Source organism: Tachyglossus aculeatus, chromosome 10 (assembly GCF_015852505.1).
Source record: "Tachyglossus aculeatus isolate mTacAcu1 chromosome 10, mTacAcu1.pri, whole genome shotgun sequence".
In the NCBI taxonomy this organism is placed as follows: domain Eukaryota; kingdom Metazoa; phylum Chordata; class Mammalia; order Monotremata; family Tachyglossidae; genus Tachyglossus; species Tachyglossus aculeatus.
In genome coordinates, this window is record NC_052075.1 from 42,283,019 (window position 1) to 42,301,399 (window position 18,381).

The following is an 18,381-nucleotide window of genomic DNA, read 5'->3' on the forward strand; positions in this document are numbered from 1 at the left end:
GCGGTCCCGGGGCGGAGCGTCGGTGTTTGGTCCCGTGGTTCGGTGGGGCGGTCGGTCGGTCGGTCGGTCGGCGGGCCCCTGCTGACGTGTCCTTGTCCCGGCCGGCCCCGCCCCCCGGGCCCCCGCCGGCCGGGCCCCGCCCCCCCCAGCCCGGCGGCCCGGAAGTCCCGCCCCCCCGGGGCCGCCGCGGGGGGCGGGGCGGGGCTCCGGGGGCCGCACGCCCATAGGCCCGCCGCCAGGCGCCCGCCGCGCTCATTGGCCGACGAAAGGAGGGGGCCGACACCCCCCGCCCCCCGCCCCCTCCCCGCGCCTGCGCGCACACACCACCCGGCGGCGGCGGCGGCGGCGGCGGTAGTAGCGGTATTGGTAGCGGTGGGTCCGGCTCCTCTGGTCGTTGTGCGCGCCTCCCCGGGGCCCGCGCTCCTGCCCGCTCCCGCCGCTCCCGCCCGCTCCCGGGCACCGATCCCGCTCCGGCTCCGGCTCCCGCTCCGGTTCCCGCTCCTCCCGCTGCGCACATGGCCTCCTCCGGCTCCGCGTCCGGCGCTGCCGCCGGGTCCGGGCCGAGCGGCGGCGGCGGCGGCGGCGGCTCCTCCTCCTCGGGGGGCTCCGGGCACCTCGCCCTGCAGCGGGGCATCGTCAAGATGGTGAGAGCCGGAGCTCGGGGGGCCCCGATCCTCCCCCACCCGCCGGGAAACGGGGGGCCCCCTCCGCCCGCCATCCCGCAGAGAGCGGGGGCGGGGGGGGGGGATCCCCTTCTCTCCCAATCCCCCTCGGGAGCCCCGGCGGCCCCCGCCGCCCGCCACCGACCTCTGAGGCTGGCGATAAGAATAGCCACCGTGCTGTCTGTGCGGCGCCCACTACGTGCCGAGCACTGCGCCGAGCGCTGGGGGAGGTACAAGGTCATCGGCTTGGCCCACGTGGGGCTCGCGGCCTCCATCCCCATTTTCCGGATGAGGTCACCGAGGCCCAGAGAAGAATAATCGTGACGGTGTTCGCTCGGCGCTCACTACGTTCCAAGCGCTGGGGGAGATACTAGGTGATCAGGTTGTCCCACGTGGGGCTCCCGGTCTTGATCCCCGTTTTACAGATCAAGTCACTGAGGCCCGGAGAAGAATAATCACGATGGTATTTGCTAAGTGCTCACTACGTGCCAAGTGCTGGGGGAGATACAAGGTGGTCAGTTTGTCCCACGTGGGGCTCCCGGTCTTGATCCCCATTTTACAAATGAAGTCACTGAGGCCCAGGGAAGAATAATCATGAGGGTATTCGTTCAGCGCTCACTATGTTCCAAGTGCTGGGGGAGATACAAGGTGGTCAGGTTGTCCCACGTGGGGCTCCCTGGTCTTAATCCCCGTTTTACAGATGAAGTCACTGAGGCCCAGAGAAGAATAATCATGATAGTATTTGTTAAGTGCTCACTATGTGCCAAGCGCTCGGGGAGATACAAGGTGGTCAGGTTGTCCCACGTGGGGCTCCCGGTCTTAATCCCCATTTTACAAACGAAGTCACTGAGGCCCAGGGAAGAATAATCATGATGGTATTCGTTCAGCGCTCACTATGTTCCAAGTGCTGGGGGAGATACAAGGTGGTCAGGTTGTCCCACGTGGGGCTCCCGGTCTTAATCCCCGTTTTACAGATGAAGTCACTGAGGCCCAGAGAAGAATAATCATGATATAGTATTTGTTAAGTGCTCACTATGTGCCAAGCGCTCGGGGAGATACAAGGTGGTCAGGTTGTCCCACGTGGGGCTCCCGGTCTTAATCCCCATTTTGCAAATGAAGTCACTGAGGCCCAGAGAAGAATAATCATGAGGGTATTTGCTCATAGCTCACTATGTTCTAAGCGCTGGGGGAGATACAAAGTGATCAGGTTGTCCCACGTGGGGCTCCCGGTCTTGATCCCCATTTTACAAATGAAGTCACTGAGGCCCAGGGAAGAATAATCATGATGGTATTCGTTCAGCGCTCACTATGTTCCAAGTGCTGGGGGAGATACAAGGTGGTCAGGTTGTCCCACGTGGGGCTCCCTGGTCTTAATCCCCGTTTTACAGATGAAGTCACTGAGGCCCAGAGAAGAATAATCATGATAGTATTTGTTAAGTGCTCACTATGTGCCAAGCGCTCGGGGAGATACAAGGTGGTCAGGTTGTCCCACGTGGGGCTCCCGGTCTTAATCCCCATTTTACAAATGAAGTCACTGAGGCCCAGAGAAGAATAATCATGAGGGTATTTGCTCATAGCTCACTATGTTCTAAGCGCTGGGGGAGATACAAAGTGATCAGGTTGTTCCACGTGGGGCTCCCGGTCTTAATCCCCATTTTACAAATGAAGTCACTGAGGCCCAGAGAAGAATAATCATGATGGTATTTGTTAAGCGCTATGTGCCAAGCACTGCTCCAGGCGCTGGGGGAGATGCAGAGTCATCGGGTTGTCCCACGTGTGGCTCACGGCCTCCATCCCCATTTTCCAGATGAGGTCCCCGAGGCCCAGTGAAGCGAAGTGGCTTGCCCAGGGTCATCCAGCAGACGAGAGGCGGAGCCGGGATTAGAACCCACGACTTCTGCCTCCCGAGCCCGGGCTGTTGCCCCTAAAATGCTGCTGCTTCTCACTCTGTACTCCCTGCCCTCCTCTTCCCGCTCCCCCACCATGCTTTCCTCTCAGACCCCCGTTTCCTGGCTCTCCTGGGAACCTTCTCCTTCCTTCTCCCGGGGGGCCCGTACCAGCAGCAGCCTCCCCTGTCCCATGGGCAATCCGGGCCTGGTAAAGTTGCTCGGCCTCCGGTCCCACCCCACCTCACCCTCTCCGTAGCCATTCGTGCCAAGTGTTGAGAAGCATTGTGGCTCAGTGGAAAGAAACCGCGCTTGGGAATCATAAAGGTCGTGGGTTCTGATCCCCGCTCCGCCACTTGTCAGCTGTGTGACTTTGGGCAAGTCACTTCTGCGCCTGTTACCTCGTCTGTAAAATGGGGATTAAGACTGTGAGCCCCACGTGGGGCAACCTGATCACCTCGTATCCTCCTCAGCGCTTAGAACAGTGCTTTGCACATAGTAAGCGCTTAACAAATGCCATCCTTATTACTATTATTCCCTCCAACCCCTAAACACGTGTGTGCCGGCGCTCACTTCTGGTGCCCACCACCTTGCTCTGCCCTGATTCCTTTGAGTTCCCAGCTTTCTTTTGCCCCCGGAATCTTTTGCATCCCCTGAGGCTCCAAACCCCTCCTTTCAGTAGCATTATTAGCACGTGGCTAGTGGCCGGAGGTGGCGATTGTACTTGGGGCAAAACCCTCAGCCAGCTGCTGTAGCTTCCTCAGTCCCCGGTTGGTTAATATTTGATTGGCAGGGAAAATGGGAGGAAGAGACTTGACAGCACCCTTTACCCTGCCTTGTCATGTATCTTTCGGTCTTCTGATGTCTCCCAGTTTGTCTCTTTGAAAAGAAAGCATTGCTTTACAAATTTTTGACCCTTTGGGTCTCATCACATTTCCCAGGTGTCTTCCCCCCCCCCCCCCCCCCCCACCTCCTGTAGATGAAGCCTTGAAAGCTATTTTAGGAGCAGTCTTTCCATGTGTGTGTGTGTGTGTGTGTGTGTGTGTGTGTGTGTGTGTGTGTGTGTGTGTGTCTCCACCGGATCAGAAGGGCCCGGAACTGTATCCTCAGTCGCAACCTTTTTTCTTCTCACCTCAAGGGGCACAATGTGCCACGTTGAGTTTTGGAGTTTGCAATCAGGGTTAGCAGCTGTGTGTTTGTGTGTGTGTGTGTGTGTGTGTGTATGCATGCATTTCCCTCCGTACATTGGGCACCATCCCTGGCATTGTACCACGGAGTCACCAGAAGGAGAAGGGAGCCTGGGCGATGGACACATCTTTCATTAGCCCCGGGATGCCTGGGCATTGCCCTCAACTCTTAGGCGGTGAGTAAGGGAAGGGCATGTGGCTTATTCTTGGGGAGGCCGGACAAGCGCTCAAGGCTATGCTCTTCAGTGGCGAGGGGAATCGTCCTTGACTCCAGGTTATGCAGAGACCCAGAATTTCCTGTTCCAGGTAGGGAGAAGGGGAAGAAGAAGCCCAGGGTACTGTTTGGCTAGATCAGGGTTGTAAGAGGTTCTTTGGGGTCCCCGGGGTTTGGAAGGCGGTGGTTGTGTTTGGAGAACAGAAATTGTAAAGTGGGGGGGGAGTGTGTGTCTCACTTCAGAACCCGTGGGAGTTTAGGCGAGGCTTTTTGCGGTGGTGCATTAGGGGGAAGTTTGCTGCAAGCGTGACGGGCACGTGCGTGTCGGGCAGGGGAACCTGGTCTGGAGTGCCAAGTTGAGCGGCCTCGGATCGTGTGGGGCAGCGCACACCTCTTCTGGCCCTGCATTGCTGTCGCTGGAGAGGAATCTTCCGAGCATCCCGTGCATGGAGGCTGGAGGTAGACCGAGGGGAAAAGTGAAGGGCCCGAGCAAGCGGCGGGTGCAGTAAATGGGAAAATAAAAACTTCTGCTTCCTTGCTGGCGGAAGGGAAAGCAGAGGCAGTGCACTGCTAAGCATTGAGAAGCAGCGTGGCCTAGTGGAAAGAGGCTGGGCTTGGGAGTCAGAGGTCGTGGGTTCTAATCCCAGCTCCGCCACTTGTCAGCTGTGTGACTTTGGGCAAGTCACTTAACTTCTCTGTGCCTCAGTGACCTCATCTGGAAAATGGGGATGAAGACTGTGAGCCCAACGTGGGACAATCTGATGACCTTATATCTACCCCAGCGCTTGGAAGAGTGCTTGGCACTTGGTAAGCGTTTAAAAAATACCAAAATACCATCACTTTTTAAGCATAGTGATGCAAGGAAGGCAGAGACGGTGCAATACCGATGCACCTACTGAGTTGTTCTTTAACCCTGGGAATGCAGGAAAAAAGCAGACTTCAAGACTTGAATTGGCCCAAGGATGTGTTTTGCTTCATTTGAGGTTTGGAATCTGGAATTGTCAGTTCTTTTCCTTTTTCTGGGTCTGCCCGAGAAGCGGTGCAGGAAGCTTGTCTTTGACTTCCTTGCCCCGAGGCTTTTGACCCATACTCCTTGGAGGCTTTGCTTTAGTTCTTTGGAAACCTGGAGGAAAAAAAAATAGGGCAAAAGTCAAAATTACTGGGGATTTCAAAAAACTTTCAGTGAGAAGCTGAGTTGGGGCTTGGTTCTTAGAAGGAAGGAAGAGGGAGGGATCAGTTGATAGGGATAAGGACAAAATGGGAAAGGAATCACCTCACCCCACCCCCACAGCACTTACCCTCCCCATCATTTATTTTAATGCCCTCTCCCCTCCCCCAGATTGTAAACTTTTCGAGGGCAGGGAGTGGATCTACTCCATTGTTGCTCACAGTTAGCATTCAGTAAGTACCACTGATTGATAGGAAGAGGACTTGAGTAAGTTTACAGAGACTTCTTGGAGTGGAATTTCAAGGCCTAGGAGATTCTCGGAAAACTCCAGATGGGTTTAGTTTCTGTGGGTGAGAAACTGAGTCAACATTTAATCCAGATAAGTAAAGGTGAGAGTTAGTGTTCTTTCAAATCTAAATTCTCTTTAAGGGCCTGAAAACGTTTTTCCCTCCAGGGAAAACTTTCCTGAGGTGTAAATGCCAGTGTGCTGTTAAATAGATATTTTTGAGGTATTCAGGGTAACTTTTCCAACCCTTTTCCAGGTCCTGGGAAGTGACCAATTCCTTGTGTTTCTTACGGGTCTGGCCTTTGCCACTTGCTTGTAGCTTTTGAGTAGAGGACAACCTGTTTCTGCCTCTCTTCACTTCCTTCTGGGGCTGAAGCCCATTGGCACTTTATGCAACAGCAGCATCCCTGACTTGGAGAGAAAGTAGATTTTGCGAAGTAGCAAACAGATTTTGTCTCCAGAAGGAGCCACGATAACATTTTCCCCTCCACTTGGTGGTGCAGAGTGGGGAAAGGCATGAGAGAGAAGTCACAGACGCCTCCCCCATTTTCTTGACATCCACAAGATGTGCTCCATGCTGTGCTCTGTGCTGCTCCCAATCTCCCCCCACTGGAGTCTGAGGCAAGGAGAGACACAGGAAAAGGGGCAGAACTTTGTTCAGTCAATCAGTTATATTTATTGAGCGCTTACTGTGTGTAGAGCACTGTATTCATTCATTTATTCAATCGTATTTATTGAGCGCTTACTGTGTGCAGAGCACTGTACTAAGCACTTGGGAAGTACAGGTTGGCAACATATAGGGACGGTGCCTACCCAACAGCGGGCACTGTACTAAGCACTTGGGATACTACAGTATAACAGAGTTGGTAGACTTGTTCCCTGTCCACCACAAGTTAGCAGTCACTATGCTGAGAAGCAAGATGAAGATGTTCTTTTTCACTTGGAGATGGCTGCTTGGATTTAGTGGCCGAAGAAGCGGCATGGCCTAGTGCATAGAGCACGGGCCTGGGATTGAGAAGGACCAGGGTTCTAATCTCAGGTCTGCCACTTGTTTGCTGTGAAACCCTGGGCAAGTCATTTAACTTCCCTAGGCCTCAGTTACCTCATCTGTAAAATGGGGATTAATACTGTGAGCCCCTGGAAGGGACAAGGACTGTGTTCAATCTGATTCTCCTGTATCTACCCAAGTGCTTGGCAGATAGTGAGTGCTTAACAGATGCCCTTAAAAGAAAAAGTGCTTGTAATGTACTTGGGAAAGTCTTTATTGGCTAAACTTCTTGGGATGAATCTCCCATTTTAGAAGAGATCAGGTTGTCATTCCAGGAGGCAGCAAGTACACGGCTTTAATCTGCCCATCTCTTCTCTCCCTTCAGTGAAATGTAATCTTTTCCAGGGATACTAGGAGCAGTTTGGGAAGGCTAATTTATATAAAGCTTTTCTCAAGCTGCTTTTAGTCTCTTGCTGCTCTTTCTAAGGATTTCTTCATCTTCCCACCTAGATGATTCATGCTGGCTGGCTGTCACTCTTCTAATAATTGTGGTATGCGTTGAGTGTTTACTCTGTGCTAAGCACTCCACTAAGAACTGGGGGCAGCTGGACGATGATCAAGATGGACACGGTCCCTGTCCCCACATGGGACTCACAGTCTAACAGGGAGAGAGAACAGATTTAATATTTAATCCCCATTTTACAGATGAGGAAACTGAGGCTCAGAGAAGTTAAATGACTCACCCAAGAGTGCACAGCAGACAAGTAGTGGAGCTGGGTTCTAATCCCAGGTCTGGGCTCTTTCCACTTTCAGTCATTCATTCATTCAATCGTATTTATTGAGCGCTTACTGTGTGCAGAGCACTGTACTAAGCGCTTGGGAAGTACAGGTTTGCAGATTTCATAAGATGAGAGGGAATGGGGTCAGAAGCACAGGTGGCTGGAGTAGCACTTGAGAGGAAGGAGGGAGGAGATCTCATCTGAGGATACTGCTGGGAAGGATGGGAGAGCAGCGGAGAGGGTTGAGAGCCAGGGAATTGGAGAAGGGGGAGGAGTGACTTTGGGAAGCTCAGACCTGAGCTTGTAAACTTCTCGAGGGCAGGGAGAAGTTGACTTGACCGAACTGGGTCATTCCCACAGGCTTTCCCTGCTCCAGGCACCAGTATGGCAGATACCTGTTTAAAGAAACAGGGTTTCAATCCAGTCAGCTCCCTCATAGTTGTTGAAAGATCAGTCAGTGGTATTTGAGTGCTTACTGTATGCTAAGCACTTGGGAGAGTACAGTACATGTCAGCTGAGTCAGTGTCTTGATGGTGCCCCGTGCCGGGGATGTACGAAGGACGAGGAAATCGTCATCCCTCCCTGTTTCGCCTGAGTGGAATGGAGAGCTGGAGCAGGAGGGGTGTGGAAGTCCTTCGAGCTGGTGGTGAGCGGTTTTCATTTGAGTGGCAATTGGGAGCCTCTCTAGTTTACTACAAAGGACCACTTGAGAAAGATGATCCTTGCTGCTATGTAGGCTAAGCTGGAGTGGCAGTGGCAGGATTCCAGAAAAGAAGCCTGAGGTTGAAGAATGGAAAGGATTGGGTCGGCATAAAAATATTACCGAGGAGGAGATCTGGGGACCTGGGGTTAGGTACTAGGCACAGTGCTCTGCACGTAGTAAGTGCCCACTGATTGATGGATAGATTGGATGCTGGGTTGGGGGGCTAGTGTGTGAGGTAGAGGAGTCGTGGGCAACAGCCCCACTCCAAGTAGAGCTCTATCGGGGCCGGGCCCAACCCAAGGCTTTCTCTTGGAGCAGTGACTCCAGTTCTTCTTAGGATTTCAGGGTACCCACATAGCCTAGCGAAACCTGGAAAGGGGAAGAGGCTCGCCTTACCCAGGTCTGCAGGTCGAAGTTAGGGTGCTGCTTCCAGACCTCGGGTGTTAGGGGTGTCCCAAAATGCAAGATTGCAGTTTCTTAATAATAATAATAATAATAGCATTTATTAAGCGCTTACTATGTGCAAAGCACTGTTCTAAGCGCTGGGTGAGGTTACAATGTGATCAGGTTGTCCTATGGGGGGGCTCACAGTCTTAATCCCCATTTTACAGTTGAGGTAACTGAGGCACAGAGAAGTGAAGTGACTTGCCCAGAGTCACACAGCTGTTAACTGGTGGAGCCGGGATTAGAACCCACAACCTCTGACTCCCAAGCCCGTGCTCTTTCCGCTAAACCACACATGCAGGCACAAACACAAACACACCCCTCCCGCACCCCCCAACTCTCCCATAACTCTGCAAGGCTCCCCGGTCACCCTTAAACCTGTCAGACCGACTGGCTGTCAGGTAGCACCCTTACTTAAGGAATCTCAAAAGCAAGCTGGGAGAAACCGTTGATTTTCTTTGGTTCCTCCCTTCACAGCCCCTCCTTTCCCTGTTCACCAGAAGGTTTTCAGCAGTTCAAGGCTTTTACGTTTTTTTCCCACTTGATATATGTCTGAAAAGGCTTCCAAAAGAGATCCGGGTTTTCTGTCTCTCGCCCCCGCCCGGGGGCACTGGAACTGTTCTAAGCGCTGGGGAGGTTACAAGGTGATCAGGTTGTCCCATGGGGGGCTCACAGTCTTAATCCCCATTTTACAGATGAGGTAACTGAGGCTCAGAGAATTAAAATGACTTGCCCAAAGTCACACAGCTGACGGTTGGCGGAGCCGGGATTTGAACCCATGACCTCTGACTCCAAAGCCCGGGCTCTTTCCACTGGGTCACACTGCTTCTGGGGAGCACACGTGGCCTGTCAAATCCAAAATCCGGGGGAGCCTGCTGTGGCTAGCTGTGGCCCGCTGCCTGAGACCCTCTGGTCTGGAGCCGCCACGTTGGTGACTGAGGCCAGCGAAAGGGAAAGCCCGGCGATGACTAGAACCAGATGAGGGGGAACCCGCGGCCGTCGTCGTTGTATGGCCAGATGGAATTTCCTGCTGCAGGGTGACTTTGTGGACTCCTTTTTCACCTGTGGCTGTGCGGGTCTGGACGGGTGGTGGCCCAAGTCCCCACGCTTCAGGGTGCAGGCAGGCTGACCAGAGATTCAGAGATGCGGCTACCTGCGAACAGCGTCGATTGGGTCCACGGATGGGAGGGTTTCAGTAGCGATGGTTCTGTCCTCTGGAGCCATGTATTTGCCGGGGTGAAGTCAAAATGTGAATACTAGACAGACAGGTAACTGCAGCACAGATTTCCTCCCCACCCCTTTACCTTTTCCTTAGTACAGTGCTCTGCACACAGTAAGCGCTCAGTAAATACGATTGATTGATTTTCCCTTTTTCTTTCCTTTGATATGATAGAGCCATGTGTTTTCCCCAAGGACAGAATATGAGAAAATGGCTTGAACCGCATCAGGAGAGATTCAGATTAGAAGAAACAGCATGGCCTAGTGGAAAGAGCACAGGTCTGGGAGTGAGAGGACCTGAGTTCTAATACTGGCTCTGCCACTTGTCTGCTGTGTGACCATGGGCAAGTCACTTAGCTTCTCTTTCTCATTTACCTCATCTGTAAAATGGGGATTGGCTGAGCCCCTCATGGCAAGTGGACGGTGTCCATCCTGTGTCCATCCTGTTTAGTTTATATCTACTCCAGGGCTTAGTACAGTGCCTGGCACATAGTAAGTGCTTAAAAAATACCATTTAGAAAAAAACCCCTTTTTGACGGCTCAGTTACAGAAGACTGTAGATTGTTCCCTGAAGTTCTTTCAGAATGGTTTGAGGGCAGTTCTGCCAGGAGCAGAGGGGTGGACTAGATCACCTTTATGGGGGTCCCTTCTAACAGTGGGTCACCTTCACAGTCAGCCCTTCACTTGATTCTGGGAGGCAGGACACCGCTGATGGCAACCTAAAAAATTTCCTGGCGTGGCAGGAAGTGGGGATGAAAGCGGGGACTTTTCTAACCAAGTCCGTTGAATTCTACATCTGCCCACTCCATTTCTACTGCCACTTCCTCTCTAGAGAAACTGGCAAATGCTCTTTGTTTTTACAGCAGAAAATGGTGTAGGATTTCAGGTTTGTAGAACATTTGGTGTGGATGGAGTGTTGTGGGATGGACTTATTTTCAGTCCGACTTAATTGGTTAAGTTTCTCGTTTGTTTTTCTCACTTCAGCTTGTGTTTTTAAGAAAAAAAGTGAACAGTGGTTCAGATAGCACTTTTTTGAAGGGCACGGTTTTGGATATAAACATTCTGACTCAGGTACATCTTCCGCTGCTACAGGTTCATTATGTTTCCTGTCTTTCTCTCCCAGTCAGTTCTTTGGTGCTGTGATTCCTATTAGTAGTAGTAGTAGTAGTAGTAGTAATGGCTTTCTCTCCCAGTCAGTTCTTTGGTGCTGGGATTCCTATTATTATTATTAGTAGTAGTAATGGCATTAAGTGCTCATTTGCCAAGCACAGGGAAAAGATAATCAGATTAGATGCAGCCTCTGGCCCACACATGGTTCACAATCGAAGAGGGAGGGAGAACAGGCAATTTTTTTTCCAGATGAGGAAACTGAGGCCCAGAGAATTAAGTGATTTGCCCAAAGACAAATAGCAGACAGACGATGGAGGTGATTCAAAACCCAGGGCTCCTGACTCCTAGGCCTGTGCTTTTTCCATTAGGCCACCCTGCTTCCTATTTTCCCGGAGGGGGAGTCACACCAATTTCTAAGTTGGGTACTTACTACAGATGCTAGAGAGACCTAAATTTCCTTGCCCAAACCATTTGTCATTGAGCCGAAGGCAAGAGGTTGGCTGGTGCTGTTGGCCAATTTGCTCTAGTGAGGTCAGGGGAGGAGTGAGAGGAAGCAGTAGCTTGCTAGCTCTTCTACCTTAGGGTTTTTCCCCACTTCCATTGCTTGGAATTTCTGGAGAAGGCGGCATAGCTAGAAATTCTTTGGTGATGTGTCATAAGGCTTTGGGATTTGCATGGTAAAGTTGGTCTCTTGGACTGGCACCTTTCTGTCGTGTGTCTGAGTACTGAAGCTTCACTTAAGGAAGAGCTTAGTCTAAGGTGAATGTGCTGAAGCTGGAGGATTTCACAGCTGGGAGGTTGTTGGAGAATAACACAAAACGAAGAGGGATTTGGTTCCCCGAGTGAGTAAAAATTGTGTTTCCTTTTTTTTATTCAGTGTAAGACTTGGGCTATTAAGGCTTAATTTGAAGATCTGAGTGCTCTGCCAGGATTAACCAAGGATATCGAGGATTTAGGCCGCTAACCAGTTTTCTCTGGGCCTGACAACAGAGATTTTGTTTTCTTCTGGAATGGGCAAAACTCTCCTTTATTAAAAATGGTATTTCTGTTAACACTTACTATGTGCCAGATACTGTATTACCCACTGGGGTAGATACAAGGCTGTCAGGTTGGACACAGTCCCTGTTCTACACGGGGCTCACCCATTATACAGATGAAGCAGTGGAAGCACAGGGAAGTGAAGTGATTTGCCTAAAATCACACAGCAGACAAAAGTAGCTGGGATTAGAACCCAGGTCCTTCTGACTTCCAAACCCCTGCTCTATCCACTAGACCACACTGCTTCTCAACTTCCATATTGTGAAGTGCTGGGTGTGGAGGAGTTGGAGGGGAGGGTCCTAATAAATAATAATAATTATTATTATGGTATGTGCCAAGCACTGTTCTAAGCACAGCTACAGATATAGGGTAATCATGTTGTCCCACGTGGGGCTCACACTTTTAATCTTCATTTTGCAGATGAGGTAACTGAGGTACCGAGAAGTTAAGTGACTTGCCCAAGGTCACACAGCAGACAAGTCGTGGAGCCAGGATTAGAACCCATATTCTCTGACTCCCAAGCTCGTGCTGTTTTCACTAAACCATGCTGCTTCTCCAGTATATTGGTGGAGAGTTTTCAGGGGAGATTTGAAAGCCTTGTCAAGGGGCTGGGAAGGAGATGGCCACGCCAGGAGAAGGTCCGGAAGTACTAAGCGCTTAGTACAGTGCTCTGCACATAGTAAGCGCTCAATAAATACGATTGATGATGATGAGTGGGAGAAAAAAGCAGGAAGGAGACAAAAGCAAGCCAGCAAGATTGGAGGGCTGGAGGAAATGAAGCTGCGATGGACAAAGGAGGAGACTAGACTAGTCCCTCTAGACTGTCAATTTGTTGTGGGCAGTCAGTGTGTCTGCCAACTCTGTTTAATTGAACCCTTCCAAGTGCTTAGTACAGTGCTCCGCACACAGGAAGTGCTCAATAATACAGTTGATTGAAACTTCAGCTGAGCTCTGGCAGTAAGGATGAGAAATCTGTATCTTCCTCAAAGAGAAGGGAACTTGCTCCTCTCTCTAGGTTTTACTGGGTGTTTATTGCCGAGCAGGAAAGAGTACCCAGATGACTGAACTTTGCATCTAGCCACTGGACTGAGCTTGGGTGGTTATTGTGGTATCCTGAGCTCACTTCACCATGCAGCGATCCTGCCGTGCAGCCTAAATACCATGAGCAGTTGTATTTCAAATCCTGTGAATGTTCAAGGAACACAGGAGTGAAATGCATTTGCTTCCCTGATGGGGTGTCTTGCCTGGGGTTTCAATAGGAAATCAGGTGGATTTTTTCCCCCCCTTCTTCCTCCCCCTCCATTCATAAAGTGGCATTAACAGGACCCAAAAGATCCCACCGAGATCTGCTTCTGTGTAACTTTAATTGCTTGGATTAGTCACTATTCTCCTCACAGGTGAGCCCCTTCACAGTCCAGAAGGAAAGAGCTTATTCTGCCACATAAAAGCCAAACTATCTTGTTAAACTGCTCTTTTGAAAACCTAGTGTCTCTTGAGGCGTCTTGTTTGATTCCTTCAGAACCCAGATACTTAAACTATTAATTTGCTTTTGCTTGGCCTGGCCCACACCAGTGTTAGGAGTCTGTGTTATCCCCTGGGGAATCAATTTGCTGTTAATATGGGAGGGACCTGGGGAGTGTCCCAGGGGATGGGGATGACTGCAACCGATCCTCTTTCGTTTTAATGCTTGGAGCTCCCTTACTCCAATTCTTTCCCAAGTGCTCTGAGGGGACTTTTGGTTGTTTTTCTCTTTCCCTTCAGGTCTAGGTCTTCCTTTAGATTGAATCAGGGCTCAGAGGCAGCAGAAAGCTTACCATGGTCCCCCAGGTGCTCTGAAAAGGGAGAAAAACTAGGCTTCAGAACCTCCACCATGGCCAAGAACTACTACCTCATTTTCCCTCCCTGCATGTGCCACCCCACCACCGTGGTTGAGCAAAGCTACCGGTGACATTACTGTCTTCCCTCCAACTCCAAATGCTTCCCTGCGCCTGTTGTAATGGAGGTATTTTTTAAGCACTTACTGTGTGTCAAACACTGTTTTAAGCCCTGGGGAAGATACGAGACAATCAGGTCAGGCACAGTCTTTGTTCCACACAGGGCTCACAGTCCGAGTAGGAGGGAGAACAGGTATTGAACCCCCATTTTACAGATGAGGTAGCCAAGGCCCAGAGAAGTTAAGTGACATGTTTAAGGTCACACAGCAGGCATGTGGTGAGACTGGGATTGGAATCCAGGTCCTCTGATTTCCAGACCCAAGTTCTCTCCCTTAGACCACACTGCTCCTGATACATACTAGACAGTCGCTGTGCCTCCCTGGGAAACAGCCCTGGCTCTCCTCCTCTACGCTCCTGGGGAAACTCCATCCCCTCCTGCCATCCACCATTCCTTTGGGAAAGAGGAAAGCACCCGCAGCACCTGGCTTCCACAAAACCCCTGGGAAGGCTGGTGGTTGCCGTATACGTCTTTGAGGCTAAGCGTGTGTCTTGGTCTCTGAGCTGCGAGGAGTCTGAAATTCTTTGTCCTCTAGCCTCGGCACGGGTGGATGTTTGTTTTTATTTTGTGCATTTTTCTTCTTGTCACCTGTTGTTTTATTGTTTCATCCCTTCTTATGTGTATGTTGCCAGTCCCCTTCCCCCACTTTACATTCTCAGATTGGGAGCTTCTTGAGGGCCAGGGACCATGTCTAATCCTACTTCCATGTTCTTTCCCGAACCGTGTCTAATTCCCACTTCCATGTCCTTTTCCAGCCCTCAGAACAATGCTCAGTTTACAGTACGCACTTTGCTACTATTCCTCTAATAGACTCATTGCTCCAGCTTTTAGGCCTACTTGGGGTTGATTAGTAATAATAATAATTATAGTGTTTACTAAGCATTTCTGTACCTCATTCTCGCCTGTCCTGCCCTCGACCCCTGGCCCACGTCCTCCCCCTGGCCTGGAATGCCCTCCCTCCGCACATCCACCAAGCTAGCTCTCTTCCTTCTTCAAAGCCCTACTGAGAGCTCACCTCCTCCAGAAGGCTTTCCCTGACTGAGCCCCCTTTTTTCTCTCCTCCTCCCCATCCCCCCTGCCCTACCTCCTTTCCCTCCCCACAGCACCTGTATATACGTTTGTACAGATTTATTACTCTATTTATTTTACTTGTACTTATTTACTATTCTATTTTGTTAATGATGTGCATCGAGTTTTATTTTTATTTACTCTGATGACCTGACACCTGTCCACATGTTTTGTTGTGTTGTCTGTCTCCCCCTTCTAGACTGTGAGCCCGTTGTTGGGTAGGGACCGTCTCTATATGTTGCCAACTTGTACTTCCCAAGCACTTAGTACAGTGCTCTGCACACAATAAGCACTCAATAAATACGATTGAATGAATAAATGGATACTGAGTGCTGGGAAAGGATATCGGGCTGAGAGTTATACATGGTCTCTGGCCCTGAAGGGGCTCACAGTCTAAGTTCTAAAACATTATTTTTGGGCTCGCTGTAGGGGCAATGCTGGAAAGCCTTAAAGTTAGGACAGTCAGTAGTAGAGTCCTCCACCTTGGTTTAGCTGAAGACAATGCAGTTGAAAGAATAGCATCACTTTGGGTCTTGAGAGGTGTACCTTCTTCTGAGGCTGAGATCACTGCACATTATGGAGACCCTATGGTGGGATTTTTTTTGGGGGGGCAGGAATGGGGGTTAATGTTATTTAAGCGCTTACCAAGTGCCAGGCACTACTAAGCACTAGGATAAATTCAAGTTAGTCCGGTTGGACACAGTCCTTTTCCTCCTGGCTCTTGAAGCCATAATCCCCATTTTATAGGAGAGGTAACTGAGGTGCAGAGAGGTGATTTGCCCAAGGTCACACAGCAGACGAGTGGCGGAGCCAACATTAGAGCCCATGTTCTCTTACTTCCAGGCCCGAGCTCTTTCCCCTAGGCCACACTGCTTCCCAGCAGCTTTGACTCCTGCCCTGTTTCAGAGTGGAATGGGATGTGATTTCTGGGGCACCCACTGACCCTGGAGCCTCTCCATTTAACTTCTTTGGCCCAGAAACTCACTTTATGGGCTTTTTTTCTGTTGCCAGAGTCCAAGGGCTTGAGGATGGCTCTGCCTCATTCTCACCCTGATTGGTGTAGGCTGAATAGCTGGTGGGAGCTGACAATCGGGCCCAGGTGGGAGGAGAACTTGGCATTCAACCGAGTCATCCTGGGGCCTAGAGAAGATGTGGGACTATGATAGTGGAGAGAAGGAGAAATTGAGACGTGAAGATGATGGAATCTTTGTGAACTAGATCGTATAAGGGAAAGAAGCTTGAGAGATTGACTTGTGGGGGTGGCAGGAGTGCTTGAGCAGTATAGAAAAGGGTCCCCCCCCCTTTTTTGTTTTCTTTAAATGATATTTAAGCTCTTACTAAGTGTCAGGCACTGTACCAAGTGCTGGGGTAGATAGAAGCTAATTAGGTTGGACACAGTCCGTTCCCATGTGGGCTCACAGTCTTAATGCCCATTTTTCAGGTGAGGTAACTGAGGCACAGAGAAGTCAAGCGACAAGCCTAAGGTTACAGAGCAGACAAGTGGTGGAGCCGGGTTTAGAATCCAGGTCCTTCTGGCAAGGTTCTGGGCTCTATCTTCTAGGCCACGTTATGGTGTCATCACTAATTCGTTCATTCAGTTGTATTTATCAAGTGCTTACTGTGTGTAGAGCACTGTACTAAGTGCTTGGGAAAGTACAACACAACAAAAAACGGTGACATTCCCTGCCCACAGTGAGCCCACAGTCTAGAGTGGGGGGGACAGACATCAGTACAAGTAAATAAAACAGCTGTGTACATAAGAGCTTTGGGGCTGGGAGGGGGAAAGAGCAAAAGGATAAGTGAAATTACAGATATGTACATAAGGGCTGTGGAGATGGGGAGAGCAAAGGGAGCAGATCAGGGTGATGCAGAAGAAAGTGGGAGATGAGGAAAAGTGGGGCTTAGTCTGGGAAGGCCTCTTAGAGGAGTTGATGTGCCTTCAATAAGGCTTTGAGGTGGGGGAGAGTGGTTGTCTTGTATTAGAGAAGGAATAATAATAATAATAATAATAATAATAACAACTATAATGGCATTTATTAAGGCATTCCAGGCCAGAGAAAGGATGTGGGCAAACATTGGAGAGATGGATGAGCAACTGTTGGAGGTTTTTGAGGAGTGGGGGGCTTTGACTGCCTCATGCTTTAACTGCTTTGACTGATTGCCTCCTGAAATTTCTCCTCTTAATCCGGGGTGGAATAAAGCTACTGGTAAAGAAGATTAAAGAATCCAAACTCCCCAAGGGAATTTTGAGATCACTGGCAATTGGGGGTGAGGAGGTGGTCTGGGAAGGATCTTGTAGGGGACATAAAATCTTGTAGACTTTGCGGCTGGTTCAGATCAGACCAAAGCTGGCATCATCACCAGAGAAGTGAGTGAAATCGAAACCTGTTTTGAAACATGATTAGAAGCATCAGTGGGCTGATAGAGGGACCCTCACAGGGGATGTCTCTGGCAGGTACCAGCTAAAGAGACAACAACCTTTCCTTTTAGTTCTGGTCCCCGAGGAGGGAGTGATGCCCAGGGAAGCGATTCTGAACTTGTATTTTGGCAGAAAACAGGGAAGCATCAACTCTTTGGTTTAGGAACCCCAGCTCAATTCAGGTGGTGAGACATTTGGGTTTTTGATTGAGTTGTGAGCAACAAAAGGCAGCCTTTACCAGGTCAGGCCATTGGTTTCATCCGTCCAGTATTGTGTTTCTGACCAGGACAAGAGAATGCTTGGAAGAACAATGCAGTGTTTGCCCCAGAATAAGCTTGATTACCGAATACAGTGATAAGTAACAAAGCAACTCAAGGGAAAAGCTACTCCACTTTGCTTGAACCATTGGGATCAGGCCAGGGCCACAGAGAATTTACAGCTGTTACCCTGGGGTTTGAAGTCAGCAAAAATCAATAAAATAATTCTGTGTGATCATCATTCATTCACTCAGTCGTATTTATTGAGCGCTTACTGTGTGCAGAGCACTGGACTAAGCGCTTGGAAAGTACAATTCGGCAACAAATAGACACAGTCCCTACCCAGCAACGGGCTCACTTTATGGAAGGGGGGAGACGGACAACAAAGCAAGTAGAAGTCATCAGTAGCATCAATATAAATAAATAGAATTATGGATATAGGCACATCATTAATAAAATAAATAGAATAATAAATATGTATATAGGTACACAAGTCCTGTGGGGTGGGGAGGGGAGTAGAGCAGAGGGAGGGAGTTGGGGCGATGGGGAGGGGAAGAGGAGCAGGGGAAAAGGGAGACTCAGTCTGGGAAGGCCTCCTGGAGGAGGTGAGCTTTCAGTAGAGCTTTGAAGGGGGGAAGTGTGGTGGTTTGGTGGTTGTGAGGAAGGAGGGCATTCCAGGCCAGAGGTAGGACATGGGCCAGGGGTTGACAGTGGGACAGGCGTGAACAAGGCACATTGAGGAGGTTAGCAGCAGAGGAGCGGAGTGTGCGGGCTGGACTGTAATAGGAGAGAAGGGAGGTGAGGTAGGAGGGGGCAAGCTGATGGAGAGCTTTGAAGCCAATAGTGAGGAGTTTTTACTTGCCAGAACCATTAGTATCTGTAGGCTAGTGGTTTGGTGAATCTCATTTGTCTTTTTTTTAATGGTATTAAAGTACTGTTCTGAGCACTGGAGTAGATACAAG

General features: G+C 50.2%; 1 protein-coding gene across 1 annotated transcript in view; it reads left to right on the forward strand.

The window, feature by feature from the left end:
* Window positions 1-364: 364 nt before the first annotated feature.
* SND1 (staphylococcal nuclease and tudor domain containing 1) overlaps window positions 365-18,381 on the forward strand; it is a 397,553-nt gene continuing 379,536 nt past the window's right edge. The window contains exon 1 of the mRNA XM_038752145.1: window positions 365-644. Coding sequence (XP_038608073.1) covers window positions 516-644 — 129 coding nt within the window. The 5' untranslated portion in view covers window positions 365-515. The remainder of the gene's footprint in view (window positions 645-18,381) is intronic.